The following is an 18,756-nucleotide window of genomic DNA, read 5'->3' on the forward strand; positions in this document are numbered from 1 at the left end:
ATGCTGTTGGCCTTGCATATACAGCTTGTTGTGTAAATGTCGATGATAGAGGGAGAAGAGACTCCAATGATCTTCTCAGCTGTCCTCACTATCCGCTGCAGGGACTTGCGATCCAGGACGGTGCAGTTCCCAAACCAGACAGTGATGCAGCTGCTCAGAATGTGCTGAAAGTTCCCTCTGTAGAATGTAGTCAGGATGGGGGGAGGAGGATGGGCTTTTCTCAACCTTGTAAGAAGTAGAGACGCTGCTGGGTGCTCCTGATGATTTTTACCGATGATCCGTCAACGTTCAGAGGGGAGTGGTCGCTCTGTGCTCTCCTGAAGTCAATAACCATCTCATTAGTTTTATTAACATTCAGAGACAGGTTGTTGGCTCTACATCAGACAGTTAACTGTTGCACCTCCTCTCTGTATGCTGACTCCTTGTTCTTGCTGATGAGACCCATCACGGTCGTATCATCAGCAAACATGATAATATGGTTCGATCTGTGCATTGCTGCACAGTTGTGAGTCAGCAAGATGAACAGCACTGGGCTGAGCACGCAGGCCTGAGGGGCTCCAGTGCTGTGTGATGGTGCTGGAGATGCTGTTCCCGATCCGGACAGACTGAGGTCTGCCAGTCAGGAATTACAGGATACAGTTGCAGAGGGAGGTGTTCGGTCCCAGCAGGCTCAGCTTCCCAATCAGGTGGTGATGGATGATTGTCTTGAATGCTGAACTAAAGTCTATGAACAGCATTCATATGCAAGTGTTTTTATTGTCCAGTTGGGTTAGAGCTAAATGAAGGGCCAAGGCAATGGCATTGTACATAGAGCGGTTTGGATGATACGCAAACTGTAGGGTGTCCAGTGAGGGTGGTAAATGGGTCTTAATGTGCCTCATGACAAGCTTCTCGAAGCACTTTATTACAATGTATGTGAGTGTGACGGGACGATAGTCAGTGAGGCAGGACACTGTAGACTTCTTTGGGAAGGGGACGATGGTGGTTGTCTTGAGGCACGTAGGAACAACAGCGCTGCTTGGGGGAATGTTTAAGATGTCAGTGAAGACATGCGCTGGCTGTTTTTTCGCATTTCCTGACCACCCTGCCAGAAATATTGTCTGGTCCAGCAGCCTTCCATGGGTTAACTCTGCATAGAGTTCTCCTCATGTCGGCCGTGGAGAGACAGAGTACCTGATTGTTGGGGCGAGGGATGGTCTTCCTTGCTGCTACATTGTTCTGCACCTCAAACCGAGCATAGAAGTCATTCAGCGCATCTTGGAGGGAGGCAACACTATCACTGGCAGGTGAAGCTGTCATAGTTCGTGATCACCTGTATGTCCTACCACCTGTGCCGGGTGTCTCCGCTGTACTGGAAGTGGCTGTGGATTGTCTGGGCATGTGCATGCTTTGCTTTCCTGATGGCTCGGGACACTTTGGCCCTCGCTGTTCTTAGGGCCACCCTGTCCCCTGTTATGAAGGCTAAGTCTCTAGTCTTCAGCAGCACACGCACTTTAGCAGTTATCCATGGCTCCTGGTTGGAGCAGGTGGTGATGGTCTTGGAGATGGTCACATCATCAAGGCACTTGCTGATGTAGGTGGTCACTGATGCTGTGTACTCCTCCAAGTTGACAGAGTTGCTGTTGGTAAAGTAGTCCTGAAGTGCAGAGGTGGCTCTGCATAACAGAGATGTGGTCTGAGTAGCTGAGGTAGGGGCGGGGTGCCGCACAATACGCTCCGGGAATGTTTGTGTAAACAAGATCCAGTGTCTTTTCTCCTCTTGTTGCAAAGTCCACATACTGATGGAATTTATGGAGCACTGACTTGAGATTTGCATGATTGAAATGATAAACAGTCTGTCGGGGTGAACATTTTGTAGATCACTAATAGCCCTATAGAGTTTACATAGAGCCTCTTTAGCATTAGCGCTGGTGGAAATGTACACTCCGACAATGAAAACCATGGTGAATTCCCGTGGTGAATAAAATGTCCTGCATCTAACAGTCACAAACTTCACTAGCAAATAGCAGTAACTAGAAACAAGCACAGAGTTGCACCATTCCGTGCTGATGTAAACACACACACCACCACCGTCAGGAAATCTATCGCTGAGCCACGTCTCCGTGAAAACAAAGACGCAGCAGTTTCTAAGCTCAGACCATGTAGTGCGTTCGTGTCGGATGTAGTCCAGTTTATTGTCACGTTGGCTTAGTGGTTAGCACGTTCACCTCACACCTCCAGGGTTGGGGTTCGATTCCTGCCTTTGCCTTGTGTGTGCGGAGTTTGCATGTTCTCCCTGTGCCTCCAGGGTTTTCCCCGGGTACTCCGGTTTCCTCCCCCGGTCCAAAGACATGCATGGTAGGTTGATTGGCATCTCTGGAAAATTGTCTGTAGTGTGTGATTGCATGAGTGAATGAGAGTGTGTGCCCTGCGATGGGTTGGCACTCTGTCCAGGATGTATCCTGCCTTCGTGCCTGATGATGCCTGAGATCAGAGGTAGAAAATGAGTGAGTGAGCTACTGCAGCACCCCTATTTTTGTTAATAATGTCGTGACTTTCTCCAAGACCATCACTGTGCTGTTTTCAGCCTTCGGTTTGTAATTTAGCGACCCCTAGTGGTGACCTGCATATATTTAAGCAGACACATGTTGTTCAGCCATTTTGTTGTGAGCTGTTTGAGAGTGCACACTGATGATACCAATCTCCATTCACACTTCATTGTCTGTAAGTGTTTTCTAAATTAATGTTTTTGGATGTTTTTTAGACCATGATGTTGTATTTGGAGATGTTATATGAAGGTACATGTGTGTATATGAGACTAAGTACTTCTCTGCTTGTTGTATTCATGTAATCTGGGCATTTATTAGTAAGAATTTATTGAGATTATTACGAATCTTTCAGCACACATTTTAAAGCTTGTGTTAACATTTGCATATGCATAAGGGAAATGTTAACATTTGCATATGCATAAGGGAAATGTAAACTGTGTGCAATGTTGTTTACACTACTGCTGTGTATGGTGTGCTATTTATTGTTAAATTGTTTATGTTCATCTATACTTCTACTGTTGTCTTTTGCAGTTTTACACTGCTTCCATTAAATTACACTTGGATTCAGTTCTGTTTCATGTCTTTTTGGAGGAGTGTTAAGCTTGCTGCATAGCTATGTCTGCCTACACATAGTGAGGGCAGTAAAATCACCACATGCCCTAATGAGAAGCCATGGATGACTGCTAACGTGAGTGCACTGCTGAAATCTAGAGACCGAGTCTTCAGAGCAGGGGACAGGGCAGCCCTAATGACAGCAAGGGCCGAACTGCCCCGAGCCATCAGAGAATCACTGATAAGACAACCACCATCGTCCCTGTGCAAAAGAAGTCTACAGTGTCCTGCCTCAATGACTATTGTCCCGTCACACTCATACCCATTTTAATGAACTGCTATGAGAAACTCGTCATGAGGCACATCAAGACCCAGTTACCACCCTCAAGGGACCCCCTGCAGTTTGCGTATCGTCCCTGAACACCCCCCTCTGCAACTGGATCCTGCTCAGCCCACTGTGTAGCAAGGCACAGATCGAACCATATCATCAAGTTTGCCGATGACAACCGTGGTGGGTCTCATCTGCAAGAACAAAAAGTTTTGCCTGGTATAGAGCCAACAATCTGTCTCTGAATGTTGATATAACTAAAGAGATGGATATTGACTTCAGGAGACCACTCTCCGCTGAACATTGACGGATCCTTTATAGAGATCGTCAAGAGCACCAAAGTTTTGAGTGTTCATCAAGCCAAGAACTTCACCTGGTCACTCAACATCAGCTCCAAAAAAGCTCAGCAGCATCTCTACCTCTTATGAATGCTGAGGAAAGCCCATCTCCCTCCCCCCTATCCTGAAAAAGTTTTACAGAGGGACCATTGAGAGCATCCTGAGTCAATGCCACTGTCTGGTTTGGGAATTGCACTGTCTTGGATCGCAAGACCCTGCAGCAGATAGTGAGGGCAGTTGATCATTGAAGTCTCTATTTCCTTGCTCATTGACGTTTACGCCACATGTACTGCAACAGCTATACATGGTTGAAGTGACCATAAAAAGCTTCTTGACTTGAATGTTGCAAGAGGTGCAAATGTTGTTTTTTTTTACATTGTGTGTTGTAAGGATTTATACAAAATGCACTCGCATTTAGTAAAACCTTTTAGTATTTTAGCATTATATCTGGGGATGTTTTTTCTTACCTGGATGAAAAAGCAAGATCAATCTGTATAAATCTGGCAATTCCAATGAAATTGTCTGAACATACAGTATTTACACTGGTCGGTGCTGTTTCTGTTTATTGTCTTTTGTGTATTGTCTTCTTTGTATTGTTTTGTCTTGCACTGTTTGTAACAGGTTGCACTTTAGGTGTCTAGGACTAATCACTAAGTCCTTAGCTGTGTCTTTTGTTTTATGTAGCACCATAGTCCTGGAGAAACTTTGTCTCCTTTCACTGTGTAATGCAAGAGCTATATGGTTAAAATGACAAAAGCTTCTTGACTTGACTTCACTTGAAACTTATACCAGAGCCCCGTTTTTCAGCACACATCACATGCAGGATGTGTCGTGCGGTTACCACCTACTACAATATGGAAGTGGGGATGGATTTTAAGAGGCAAAAACTGGGGGAAGAAGCAAAAACATCGACTATATACAACTGCCTCGTAATTGTATATTTTTTTTCTAGGTAACTCTCTCCTCAACAACAGGACAACATCCAACCAAAAATGGGTGAAGGTGAACATGCAAAGTGATGCATCATGAATTAACTGGTCTTAACAGGGAAGGGTTATCTGCCCTGTCCTGTACATATGAGCTCACAGACACCCACAATTGGCTGTTGTCACTGAGCGACAGGGAAGAGATAGAAATGCTAACCCTTCCTTTTAGAGAGCACTGGCTATTTGACTTCCCATGGAAAAACAAAAATACAGAATGTCAAATAAAGAGAACATTCTAAGGCACATTTTATTCTCATTTTTGCAAATTTATTCCACCTGTAGATCCTTTTGGGGGGGGGGGGTCTCAGTGGCTGACGGTGATCATATTTTTTCCTCCTTCGTGTTCATGTATTGTACAATAGCAGGTAAAAAAAAAAAAGGAAAAACACATCATTTGGAGTATTATTATTAGAAACTTGGAGTTTAGGAAGAAAAACATAAGTAGACATGAATCAAATGTTTCTCGCTTGGATCGCTCATTTTGTGGAATGTCCAATGTCCTTATTTGAAATAGAACATAGATTCTCTGTTGAACTCTGCATGCTTTTCAGTTCTTCTGTAACATTGATGTTCTCTTTCTGTAGCTGAGTATTAACCACAAACAGTTGAACTGAAATTAGTTTTGCATTCATTGTGATCCAGCAATAAATCAAATGAAAATGGATACTAATCCAATAGTAAATATCACAAATGACATATATACAGCCCCCTTCACATATCAGACAGCCCACACGCTGTGTGCAGGACATAATAGAACTGCTCGGGTCCCCAAAATTAATTTCTGCATTTATTGGAATTTACTATCATTTAACAAAAAATATTGGGTAGTTAAGCATAATTTCCCTGAACCAAAAAAAAAGCAAATGCAGATAATCAAAAAATCATGTTATGCTTATGATTTATTTACAACTTTAAAGATTACAAAAATACAGACTGTAATAATTTTATGCAAATGCAATTGCATATAATTGCAATTAGGCTACTGACTACTTAGGCAGTTTCAAGCACTCAAAGTGAAGATTGCACTGTCCTATTAATTATTTTTAAATGCAAAATACCCCCACCCACATATTCACTTTATTTAAAAGTAATATTTTAAATAAAGAGCATGGATCTTTGTTTCATTAAAAGGCATTATACTTGAATCTGCCTTGTAATTTAAGTGAAAAAGGCTTCAAAGAAGACTTAAATATTGAATTTCACCAAAAGCAATGTATGACAGAAACTCTGGTCATTTCAATGGCACATTAATTAATTTTATGGGATGCTGAGCAGTTCACAATACTATACAATATCTGTTTCTGTATATATTGGCTATCTACATACAATTAAAATAACATAACTGTTTTTAATATTAGGTTGATTATTTAACAGCATGTCATAAAGTCTCTAATTCCTCTTACACCACAGTAAAATGGTTATATATCTAAGATAGCAAGACAGTAATATATCCTTTAATATGGTCTTTACTATTATTTTTTATTTACTATTATTATTTATTTATTTATTTATTTATTTTTACACATTTGGTCATACAATTGTACAAATCTATTTTTGTGTTTGGATGCTTTCTTTGCTTACCTCAAGGTTCTCTTCATGCGTGCAGTGGCATTCATGAAGTTTTCTCTCCAGCTTCTCCACTGAATCTTGAAGTGTTTTTACTTGCTCCTTCAGTCTGGCATTCTCGTGCACCAGTGAACTCTGAGTACATGTAAATGATAGGGGTCAAACATATTCAGACACCACAAATGACCAACATTAGTACTTTATTGCAAAGCTATTTTTAGCTATGACAGCTTTGAGGCATATTTCTTTGCGGCAGAAAGAAATAAGATTTCTGAAGGACTGTGGTTAAAATCATCTTCGATTCCCAAAGTTTATTAAAGATTTTTTTATATAGAATTGCAATTTCAATATCTCCAAACAAGTATGTTTATATACTAGGCAATGCAAGGCCTTTCTTCAGTTATTGTGGTTGTGTGTTTGAGATTGTTGTCTTGTTGAAACATCAAGCTCCTCTCCAGATTCAGGTTCATGGCCAAAGAGCTTAAGTATACACTATTATATCCTGAAACATTCATTCATTCATTCATTTTCTACCGCTTATCCGAACTTCTCAGGTCACGGGGAGCCTGTGCCTATCTCAGGCATCTTTGGGCATCAATATATTAAAATTTTCATTAAAGGAGAAAAGTACTGATTAACATAAGTCTTTTTTCACTTACCTTAAATAACTTAACACGTGTCTTTTGATCCTCACATAATTGTCTTTCCAACTTCTTCACTATTTCATGCTGCATTTTAACCTTTTCCATCAGGATCGAGTTCATGTACTCCAGTTCATTATTGGAAGCTACAGCAGTATTAGCTACCTCCTCAGCTTCAGCAAGAGATCTCTAGAAATTCAGCAAACATACATGTTTTCAGCTGTATTTATGTCTACACACATTCAAACACTTTCAGTATCATCACTCATGACAATATCTAAAACATTTTTAAAAAGTAGACAATAATATTATTATTGCACATAGAATGACCAGATTAGAGAGGTTCATTCACAGCCTAACCGAGGTGCACTTGTTTATCTGTCCCACATTTATTACCTTCATCTGGCCATTAGTTCCAGAGAAGGGAAAAAATACTACAGTACACAAAGACATTCTAAATATTTTTTTGCAACCACCTTTGTGCCACCAGTATAGTGGAGGCCAAGAACTGGCTGAATTTCCTTCCCTGGGCAGCAGAAAATATTCTTACACACACACACAATACTAGTAATCGCTCAATGAGAAGAAAAGCTTACCAGGGTTTTTTCATAATGTAACCAAAGGACATTGTAATCCTGTTGTCTCATCTGCTCCTAAAACACAGCAATGAGGAATAAATAAGTGCTAAATGAATGTTTACTATTCACATGTATAATGGGCCATATTTTACTTTTTTGGTTGAAGGATTAGCATGTCATGAGTGTTTCATTACACAAAAGCTAATTCTCAAACTCTTCATGAGCCAGGTTTCTTCAGATTTTTACATATTATTTGAGGACTATTTTTTCCAATTGTTTTCCCAAGCTATTTATATGTGCACCCACTTGTTATACCAGGGTTAATAAGAAGAAAAACATCTCAAGTTATGTATGTAACCTGGTTGCCTATGATGGGAACAAGACAGGTGTGTTTTCACACAAACTTCAGACACCAGTTTCATGGAGGTGTCCTATGTGCATCAAGCCATGACACAGCAGTTTAATGTATGAAATTAATTTGAAAATTTACAGCTTGATGAAAGACTATTCTTACATTTAATGTCTCAAAACGCGTCCCAAAGAGTTCTGGCTTCAGCGTCTCCAATGGGACTTGCTGTGTGTGTGCCTGGTGCATCGAGTTGAACTTTAGATCATCCTCAGCACTCGGCTCAGTTATTCCTGTAGATACCTGGAAATTCAGTACTGGAATATTATTGAAATTAAACAGGTGTTATCCAAATATAAAATACACATATGAATACATGTATTAGAGGAAGAGCAGTTGGAGGTTAGGGGCACAGCAGTGGCAGCTTGGTGTTGCTGAGATTTCAACACTTCCCATGTCCACACATTAACTGTCACTGTATCAGAAGTTTTAGTACTTTCGTATTTAATTCTCAGTCTCTCAAGTAAATTAATATGCTCTCCCGATACAAACAAAATTTTATATGAGTATTTGTGTTGTCATGCTTCGTAAACACACAGTTCATGCATGCGACAGTGAGATACAGGAGGGAAGAACTTCTGGACATAGGTAAAGTGTATCACGAACTTAAATATCACCTGTTGGACTGTAACATTATACTAAGCCTGAACCCATCCAACATCCCCCCAGCAAGACACAGCAATACCAGCATCGTGCGAGAGTGAGAGGTGCAGACCACAAACAAAGCAACGAACGCAGAGACGAGGCGAGAGAGGCGGGTTACATGCTAGGCTAAAGGTTAGAGCTATGCGACCTCCGTTACCTAGCCTACTGTTAGCTAATGTCTGCTAACTTGAAAATAAGATAGATGAGCTGAGAACCAGATTAACACCTGGGCATGAGATAAGAGAATGTTGTGCTCTTATTTTCATGAAAACCTGGCTCTCGGATAAAGCGACAGACTCGGCTCTCAGTCTTCACACACACCATTTACCGCGGAGACCACACAGTAGCCTTAGGAAATACCAAAGGAGGCGTCTGCGTGTATATTAACAATAGATGTTGTGCAGATGTACAGGGTGTTGAAAAGCACTGTTCAGTAGACATTGAATTTTTAATAGTGAAGTGCAGACCCTTTTGATGACACTGGTAGCATGGAGAAATCACAAGCAAATGTCGAAGGTGAAATTGATGAAGAAGATGACACCCTGACTCAGTCAGGAGAAGATGCAAGAAGTTGTACTCCTAAACTGAAAGTGGGACAAACCATTATCTTTACATACAGAGAAAGCGGTGAGTCACGAACAGCACAAATTTTTAGCAGGGCAGGAAAAGTTACAGGAAAACACAAAGACTGGTACAATCTACAGTACACCCACCCAGAGACTGTTGCAGGTGTTACTGGGTCAGCTGACTTAACGCTAGTGGATGACCTTCAGATCATTACCCCAGTCACCACAGTACAAGGTAATCCTCACCATGAAAATGATGTGCTAATTATTGAAGATGAAACTTTTGCTGCAGCTAAGCTAATAACAGTGTTTTTTCAGTGTGTTTCAGGAAGTAAAAGATGATGGTCAAAAATGTATCAGCACAAGGTGGGTGTGTTCAGTCAAAGAAACACCTGATGGCCTAGTGCCTAAGGCAAGGCTAGTCGCAAAAGGTTTCAAAGAACTAAATGTCAGTGACCTTCCTAAAAACTCTGCTACTTGTGCTTCAGATTCTCTAAGAGTTTTTATGGCAATCATATGTCACGGGAAATGGCACCTGAACACAATTGATATCAAAGCTGCTTTTCTTCAGGGAAAAGAATTGTCTAGAAATGTCTATATTCGTCCTCCTCCAGAAGCAATGTGCAAAGGAAAGCTATGGAAACTAAACAAATGTGTGTATGGTTTGGCAGATGCTTCGCTGTACTGCTACAATAAGGTAAAAGATACTATGCAACAGCTGTGAGGTCATGTATCACAGAGTGATCCTGCAGTGTTCTACTGGCTGGACAACAATGGTGAGTTGATTGGAATCCTCGCATCTCATGTTGATGATTTTCTGTGGGCTGGTTCGAAAACGTTTTCCTCCTTGGTCAACCCACATTTAAAAACAGCTTTTGAAGTTGGCTGTCAAGAGAGTGATAGTTTTAATTATGTGGGAATGGAAATCTCTTCTGGAAATGAAGAGATACATGTACATCAATGTACATATATAAGGAATCTTCAAACTTTTGTTATGGTTTATCTAACCAGAGCTGTGCAACATACAGCTCCACTGACAAACTTGGAAGCTGACATGCTGAGGTCTAAAATTGGACAAATCCAGTGGGTTGCTAGACAGAGTAGACCAGATATAATGTGTGACACTTCTCTCTTTGCTTCAACTACAAAACATGCTACTGTTCTGACTTTGCATGATGTAAACAAGCTTATCAGAAAACCAAAGTCAGATGAGGTGACTTTAAAATTTCAGAACCTGGGAAAAGACAGCTCCCTGAAACTGGTTATTTTTAGTGATGCCTCAATGGGAAATCCTCCGGATGGTGGTACTCAAGGTGGTCATCTAATTTTCTTGGTGGGAGAATATGGAAAATTTTCTTCTAAAATTTTCTTTAAACAACCTGCCAATTATCTGTGTGGCTGACAATCATTCTCCTTTTGAAGTCCACAAAGTCTGTTACAGAATGAAGAATCAGAACTTACGCTTCAAGACTGCTTTGAGAGTACAAACTGGAGTATGTTTAAAAATGCTGCTCTGAGAGAGAACTTTACTGTAGACTTGGAGGTGTATGCTGCAGCTGTAACTGGGCTAAATAAGCACATGTACTGAAATCATCATTCCCACAAAACACTGCAAGATCTATCCCAATAGTAAACCTTGGATCAACTGTGAGGTGTGGGCCATACTACGTGCCCGATCCACAGCATTTTTTTCAGGAGACATTGGGGAATACAAAAAGGCCAGATACAACCAACAAAAATCAATCAGGAAGGCCAAGAGAGACTACAGTCTGAAGCTGGAGGGATAATACACCACTGCAGATTCACGGTGCATGTAATGTAGCAAGGTCTTCAGTATATCACAGAGTAGTCAGAGGAATACATAACACCCAATGATTTTTATGCTCCCTTTGAGGCCTCAAACATTGGTCAACAGTGTAGGACTCTGGCCTCAGAGTCCATACTGGACACACCACTCACCATGTCATCAGCAGAGGTGTGCATGGCTCTGAGGAATACAAACCCATGGAAGGCAGCCGGCCCAGATATCACAGGGTTTGCTCATCGGAACTGGCTGACATATTAATGGACATCTATAATCTGTCCCTTGCTCAGGCCTTGGTGCCCACCTGCTTCAAGTCCACCACCATTATACCTCTCCCTAAGAAGAACACTGTAACCTTCCTGAATGACTATTATTCTGTTGCACTCACCCCAAGAGTCATGAAGTGTTTTGAAAGGATAGTCATGTCACACATAAAAAGGAACATTCCAACCACCTTGGACTCATTTCAGTTTGCATATTGACAAAACTGGTCTGCTTAAGTTGCTGTCAATACTACCATCCACACAGCCCTCACACACCTGGAGAGTAAGAACATGTTTGAGAATGCTATTCATTTACTACAGCTCGGCATTCAACACAGTTATTCCACACAGGCTCTTTCTGAAAAGCTCCTCACCCTTGTACTGACACTCTTTCTCTGTAACTGGGTGCTGAACTTCCTGGAAGACAGACACCAGTCAGTAATAGTGGGTAACCGGACATCAGGCATCAGAACTGTGAGCACAGGGACTCCCCAAGGATGTGTCCTGAGCCCACTGCTGTACACCCTCTTCACCTATGACTACATGACCTCCCAAACCAATACAAAGATAATAAAGTTTGCGGATGATACCACAGTCATCTGACTTATTACTGGTGGAGAGGAAACATCATACAGAACAGAAGTAGCAGGTCTGATATGCTGGTGTCAGGAAAATAATCTCTCCTTAAATGCATTTAAGACCAATGAAATTATTATTGATCCCAGGAAAAGGAGGAAGGAGCAGCACAACCCAATCTACATCAGTGAGACAATTCCTTGAAAGACTGTACTTCTTACAAAGGCTGAGGAAATTTGGCATGTCAACCGAGATGCTCAGCAACTTCTACAGATGTACTGTACATTTGAAAGTGTGATCACCAGCTCAATCACAGTGTGGCACGGAAGCTGCACTCTTCAGGACAGGAAAGCTCACCAGCTGGTCATAAAAACTGCAGTTTATCGGTGGTGGCCCTCCCATTACTCCAGGACATTTACAACACAAGGGTCATCAGGAGGCACAATACACAAGAGTGTGAGATCAAGGACAAAAAGACTCACAAACAGCTTCTATTCACAAGCCATTAGACTCCTGAACAACACTTAACACCACTACCTCATACCCCAAAACCCCCACTGACTGCTGCCACACTGAGTAGCTTATTCATGTTTATATACTTTAGTATACACTGTAGTTTTCCATACTTTTTATTTCTATTATTTATTTTTATTCTTTTTGTAAGGGAGATGTTTTTACTGTGCTCAACCTCTTGAATCTTGAATATCACGATCTGCTAAAGATCGTGATAGCTAAATTGCTGGAATAAATCAACAAAAATAATTCTGAAAGACTATTCCTACAGTTGATTTCTCACAACACGTCCCAGAGGGTTCTGTCTTCAGCATCTCCAGTGGTACTTGCTGAGTGTGTGCCTGGTGCATCTGGTTGAACTTTAGATCATCCTTAATCAACTCAGTTATTCCAGTAGATACCTGGAAATTCAGTACTTGATGATTATTGAAATTGAACAGATGTTAAACATATATAAAATACATATATGAATACATGTATAAGAGGAAGAGCAGTTGTAGGTTAGGGACACAGCAGTGGCAGCTCAGTGGTCCTGAGATTTCAACTCACAACCTTCTGGTTGTTAGGCTAAAACGTTAACCTCTTAACTACCACTTCCCCTGTCCACACATTAATTGTCAATGTAACAGATGTTTTAGTTCTTTTTTATTTCTTAAGTAAATCTTATATATTAAGTCAATTAGTAGTGTCTGCCATGCTGAAGATAAAATAGTTACGCAACAAAGTAATATACAAATATAACCCTACATTTTGCATTTTATCAACAATATTTACTGATAAGATTTGCTGATACAAAGATAACAAAAACACTAAACTGGTCATGTAAACCTGTTAGCAGTAAAGCTTCTGACTTCCTCTGCAGCTTTGTGCAGTCTTTAAGCCTGACTGGCACTGATTTGTTTAAGTTTGAGATGACAGTTGTGCTTATTACTGTTTCAGTGATTGTGAGTTGATTGCAATCTTCCTTCCTTCAAAAAATTTCCCAGACATCATAAAGAGAAGCAGTGCATCCAGGTGGGACATACAGTCCCATAATTTGTGTAATTTATCTCTAATTTGTTGCTGTCCAATAAATGGTTTTATTAAAAACACAACATGCACCCACCCATACACTGATTGAACAACATTTGGCAAATGTCCTTATTCAGATTTATACTGTATAGCCTTTCTTTTAGAAAGACATCTTAATTTCCCAAAGGTTGTTATACTGTAGTGTAATATTGTAAACAGGATGAAGTAAAAAAAAAGTAAATATGGTACATAAACTGAAAACTTACACACAGAATAGCAGCTGTGGATTAATGAGAGGAAAAACTTACCACAGAATTTTGGGAACTGGTTAAAAGGTCATTGCAGAACCTTTTCTCTTGTTCCTGATGTTAAAACAAGCAGACAGAAGATATTCAAAAATTAGTGTTTAATGTTCACATCTGCAATAAGCCATTTCACTATTACTGGAAAATACACAGTAAACGTATGCTGTGATATAACTGATAATCCTTAAAAATATATCATTTTCAGTGTGCAGATATTTCTTTTTCTTAACATGTATCATATTGGGGGTTCAAGATTGGTAAGTCTGACGGATACAGATATGTTTAATTTAGAGATGTTAGTTCTGTTGGTTACAAGATTTCTTCCAATTAAGAGGTGGAACAAACAAAGAGTTTCATTGTCCAATGGATGTTATTTAAATGCAAAATGTGCACACACCAACTCAGTGTGGCTGCACTATTAACATATATTTCATGGAGCATTAATATTAGTGTGCAGGATTTTGTTTTTACTTCTGTCCATGACTGAAAAAAACATTATTTTACGTATGTCCACCTCTACATTTTTTTACAGGCTTTCCTTGCTTACATTCAGTAGCTCTTCGCACACCCTTTGGGCTTCATAGAATTGCCCCTCCAACCTATTCACTGAGCCTTGCAGTGTTTTTACTTGCTCCTTCAGTTTGCCATGCTCATGCTCCAGAGTACCCTAAGTGCCAGAAATGCCATATTCAGACACCACAAATGATCATTAATACATTAGTATACAGTAAGAAATGATAAAGTTTCTGAAGGACTGTTGTTCAGTTTTGGCTTATTCCTTTCAGCAAGTCAATCCCAAGTCAATTTCCAAAGTTTCTGAAGGGTCTATTATTAATTCACAATTTCAGTATCCTGACAAATTTTCAATTGGAATCAAAAAGGTCAGTAGTAGCCCATGCAAAGCCTTCTTCAGTTATTTTGGCTGTGCGTTTGAAGTTGCTGTCTTCTTGTAAAAAGATGTTTTTTGTTGAAACATCCATCTCCCTAGAGACTCTGGAGTTTATTGGAGCATAAAATTTTTTTTTAGACCACCACCCATTTGATGGAAGTCTCAGGTCTTTGAAACTAACCACTTTAAATTCTTATGTACTAATGTGCAAATTTGTTAAGCTTGACTATTCTGACAATTATTAATATTAAACATATACTGTTATCACTAAAATGCAGAAATTAATGATAGTAGTTATGGCTTTATAAAAATGCTTACCTTTAGTACCTTCTCATTTTGCTTAACCATCTCATCATACTTCACCTTTAGGAGTGTGTGAGCTTGTTGTTCCTGCTCACACTCCTGAAAGAAAGTAGAGTTTCAAACATAAGTGCTAAATCAGACAATTTTCTTCAGTTCAAATGTATTTTTAAGTCTGCCTTAAAGCCAGATGTAGCCATATTACTAAAATGCCCATTTCTAAAATGCACAAAGTAATGATTGTAGTTATGTCTATAAAAATGTCCCTTCAATACCTCCTTATTCTGCTTTACCATCTTTATCAACCTATAATAATTCTCCTTTAGGAGCCTGTGAGCCTGCCGTTCCTGCTCACACTCCTGAAAGACAGTAGAGTTTCAAACATAAGTGCTAATGCAGACAATTTACTTCAGTTTAAATGTATTTTTAAATCTGCCTTAATGCCAGATAGTTATGAAAGCAGTTATGGCTTCATAAAAATGTTCCCTTGAGTACCTCCTCTCTCTGCTTTATCATGTTTAACAAGTCATCATGCATCTCCTTAAGAACCTTGAAAGTCTGTCTCTCCTGCTCACACTCCTGAAAGACAGTTGAGTTTCAAACATTAGTGATGAAAAAATGTCTTCAATTAAAACGTACACAAATGTCTTTTTACAATTATTACTATTAAACATATACTCTTATCACTAAAATGCCTATTTCTAAAATGCAGATACTATAGTAATGATAGTAGTTATGGCTTTATAAAAATTGCAATAACACTGTCTGGTTTGGATTGTTTCTGGATAGTTTTAAGGCACAGATGAACATACTTTCCAATGTGGATATATTTCATTTTCTCAGCTATTTTGTAATACGATGTGTGAGAGGCTTTTCTCACTCACTTTGTCTTCACTGGGTTCCTCACTGTTCAGCTGAACACTGGAGACCTCGTCCTTCTCATGTTTTCCCCCAGCCTTGCCCAAAGACCGGTGAAAAAATGTTGAAGGCTTTATTTACTTTTACACACATGTTTGCACAAAGTTTGTGCACCAAAATAAATTTGAAGGCATGTACAATAGACAAAGCATTGCTAAAGAAAAATAAACAATATTATATAGTATATAACTAAAAAAATACTAACAGTGTTGCTTTTCAAATCTAAATATTTTGAACAATTACCTAAAATCTAGATATTTTACAGAGCTGTAATACAATACAAAATCAACTGCCTAACAGCTAATTTCTAGCTGGTAAATTAATGTAAATGAGGTTTTAGGAGTACCTCAGGGGTGGCTATGTCCAACTGTGTGTAATTGCATCCATCAGAAAAATTGAGAAAACCTGAAGAAACTCTCTGTACTGGGTCTAAATGCAAAAGCAAAACCATCATGTAAGCATGAATTCATCACTGATTAAATAAAGTGGGTTATTTATATAAAGTAAATTTCAGAAAAGATTTTTAAGTAATTTCTGGAAATATGTATGAATGTATGTATGTAAATATATGAATGTGTGTGTAACATCATCGGGCTCACATTCCCTTCCCCATCACTGAAGGGATCCCTCACCCTAAAACTTACATTTATGCCACACACACACACACACACACACACACACACACACACACACACACACACACACACACACACACACACACACACACACACACACACACACACGGCGTTTGTACTGTACATCGCAAAGTATTGTTAGTTATTCTGCACACCAAGCGTTTGTTCCAGTGTTCACCTTTTACTTTCTGTTTACATCACTGAAAAAAATGAAAACTTACGAAATTGAACCCTACCTCCGTCAACGGGTGTGTTTTCGATGCCCTTCAAACATCTCCGCATCTTATCCTCACGCTTGTATAAAAAATGTAATCCGGCAGCAACTGCTACTGCTCCTAGTGCCCACACAGCAAATCTTGTCAAATTATTGAAACATAGCATTATACATCACTTTCACCTTTCCGAGTATTATAAACAGCGTATGACGTTTGTTGGAATCTGTGACGTTCCGTTCTTGAATCGTTCTTTTAGAACGTTTGTTGACTGTGACGTCGCAAAGAGCGTTTTAAATGAACGCAAGTCACACAAAATATCTAATGTTTAGTGAGTCATTAAATTTAAACCTGACACTGAATGTCGTGTCTTTTGTCGTGCATTTAAGAGATGGGGTCCGGTAAACTTTCATCTGTTCATTTATTTTACCCCAATCAACCATTAAGTATTCACTGGACTCCGGTACAGTTTTAAATTATCAATTATTTTTTAATTGTTACTTAAATTATTTAAAATACTTTTCTGATTGATTGACTTCTGTTAAGTTGGCAAACAGTGAAGATTAGTTGTATTTAAGCCCAAAACCTTGTATATTATGGAATTTATACATTCATTAAGTGCTACTGTCACTGCTGAAAGCAGAGGGCAAAACCTGTGTCACCTCAAGGGCAGCAAAATATGTATTATATGAGTCATATATATGAAAAAAGAGAATTAGATTAGATTAGATTCAACTTTATTGGCATTACACGTGTACAAGTACAAGGCAACGAAATGCAGTTTAGGTCTAACCAGAGTGCAATAGTTGCAAGTGCAGGATATACAGTTTGTACAAGAGTTAAATAAGTTAAAATAATGGCAATATGGCGTGATTTACAGATGTGTGATGATTGTATATAATATACAAAAAGAATATATATGTACTGTACTATGAATATATGAATATCATAAATCTATGAATATAATATACAGATGAATATACTGTATATGTGCTATGAACATAATATACAGATGTCTATTACTATAAACTAAAATTTACAGAAGGGTATGTGCTATAAACAAAATATATTGATATTACGATAAACCGAAATATACAATATACAGGAGGATATGTACTATGATCATAATATAATATACTGCTGTTATTATGAACAGAAATCAGGTGGGTATATACAATAGTAAGGCAATGGTGACCAGCAATGCAAAAAAGGAGAGCAAGTGTGCAAATGAGCATAATTTTATGTAACAGTCCATTAGTGCAATAACGAATTGTGGGGTGTGATTGAGCTAATGTACAAGTGATGTTTAGACAGTCCATTAGCGCAATGAGTTGTGTGTGTTGGGGTGGTGGTGGGGTGGTGGGTGAGTTCAGTAGTTCAATAAAGAGACAGAGTGGCGGAGAGAAAGAGTGGCAGAGTTCAGTAAAGACACAGCTCTATAGGAAAAAAGCTGTTATTTAGTCGGCTGGTCCTGGTCCGGAAGCACCTGAAACGCCTGCCGGAGGGCAGAAGTGAAACACGAGCTCGAAGCAGACAGCGTTTCTTGTGGATGGCAGGAAGTGGAGTCCCTGTGATGCGCTGGGCGGTTTTCACCCCCCGCTGCAATGCCCTGCGACAGACTGTGACAGCTGGTTAGGATACTTTCTATTGCACGGCGGTAGAAGTTCACCAAGATATCCGAGGAAAGCTGATTTTTCTTTAGAATGAGGAATGTGTTGTAACATTTCTAAATTAATAAAAACTTAAAAATACCTGCAGCAATTTTATATATTTTTTAATGAGCCCTTTTTGTTCAGTTCAATTCAACATTCAATAAACTTATAATTTATTTCAGATTGCCTATATTCTACAATTTTACAAATTGACCAGTAGATGGCGACTGAGTATTCTGATGAAGTGTACTAATAAACTACACAGTAGAGCCCTGCGCGGGACTGTTTTTATAAACCCTGAATTTCTGACCAGGACCGCCCGCAAGCTGCGTGTTCCACTCCCGCCCACACCCGCAATGTTTGTGTCCACTCCCGCAGATTTTTTCTTGAGAGCTTGTGAAAATTTTTATTGTATACAAATGATCAGACTAATTATTATTTCAGACTAATGTCCAGAATAACAGAATTAAACATGATTCCATTTAAGTGAGATAGATTAATACTAATGCTAATACTAATACTAATGCTGATACTAATCTCCATT

General features: G+C 39.3%; 1 protein-coding gene across 8 annotated transcripts; it reads right to left on the reverse strand.

Moving 5' to 3' along the window:
* Positions 1-4,961: 4,961 nt before the first annotated feature.
* On the reverse strand, positions 4,962-16,808 carry LOC113655191 (golgin subfamily A member 6-like protein 4). 8 transcript variants are annotated; one of them, XM_027165579.2, is made up of 15 exons: positions 16,585-16,806; positions 16,313-16,352; positions 16,060-16,142; positions 15,680-15,751; positions 15,291-15,374; positions 15,071-15,154; positions 14,814-14,897; positions 14,154-14,273; positions 13,610-13,663; positions 12,560-12,691; positions 8,032-8,166; positions 7,536-7,592; positions 6,958-7,128; positions 6,314-6,433; positions 4,962-5,316 (listed from the first exon to the last, which is right to left on the reverse strand). In XM_027165579.2, the coding sequence occupies exons 5-15, from the start codon at positions 15,330-15,332 to the stop codon at positions 5,209-5,211; spliced, it is 1,107 nt and encodes a 368-aa protein (XP_027021380.1). In that variant the 5' UTR covers positions 15,333-15,374; positions 15,680-15,751; positions 16,060-16,142; positions 16,313-16,352; positions 16,585-16,806; the 3' UTR covers positions 4,962-5,208. The 8 variants fall into 8 exon arrangements, with proteins under 8 accessions (XP_027021380.1, XP_047666580.1, XP_027021374.1 ...); XM_047810624.1 differs by lacking the exon at positions 16,313-16,352 and having other exon boundaries at positions 4,962-5,068; positions 16,570-16,807; XM_027165573.2 differs by lacking the exon at positions 16,313-16,352 and having other exon boundaries at positions 16,570-16,807.
* Positions 16,809-18,756: the final 1,948 nt, after the last annotated feature.

Source organism: Tachysurus fulvidraco, chromosome 2, assembly GCF_022655615.1.
Source record: "Tachysurus fulvidraco isolate hzauxx_2018 chromosome 2, HZAU_PFXX_2.0, whole genome shotgun sequence".
Classification (NCBI taxonomy): Eukaryota; Metazoa; Chordata; class Actinopteri; order Siluriformes; family Bagridae; genus Tachysurus; species Tachysurus fulvidraco.

Bases quoted from the DNA above. Each gene is read 5' to 3' on its own strand.
- LOC113655191 (XM_027165573.2), bottom strand. From the start codon at position 16,729: ATGCTATGTTTCAATAATTTGACAAGATTTGCTGTGTGGGCACTAGGA. The intron at 15,155-15,290 runs GTACTCAAGGGA...ACTGTCTTTCAG, and splicing joins TGATAAAGCAGAGAGAGGAG to GAGTGTGAGCAGGAACGGCA. The intron at 13,664-14,153 runs GTAAGCAAGGAA...TTTTAACATCAG, and splicing joins TGTGCGAAGAGCTACTGAAT to GAACAAGAGAAAAGGTTCTG.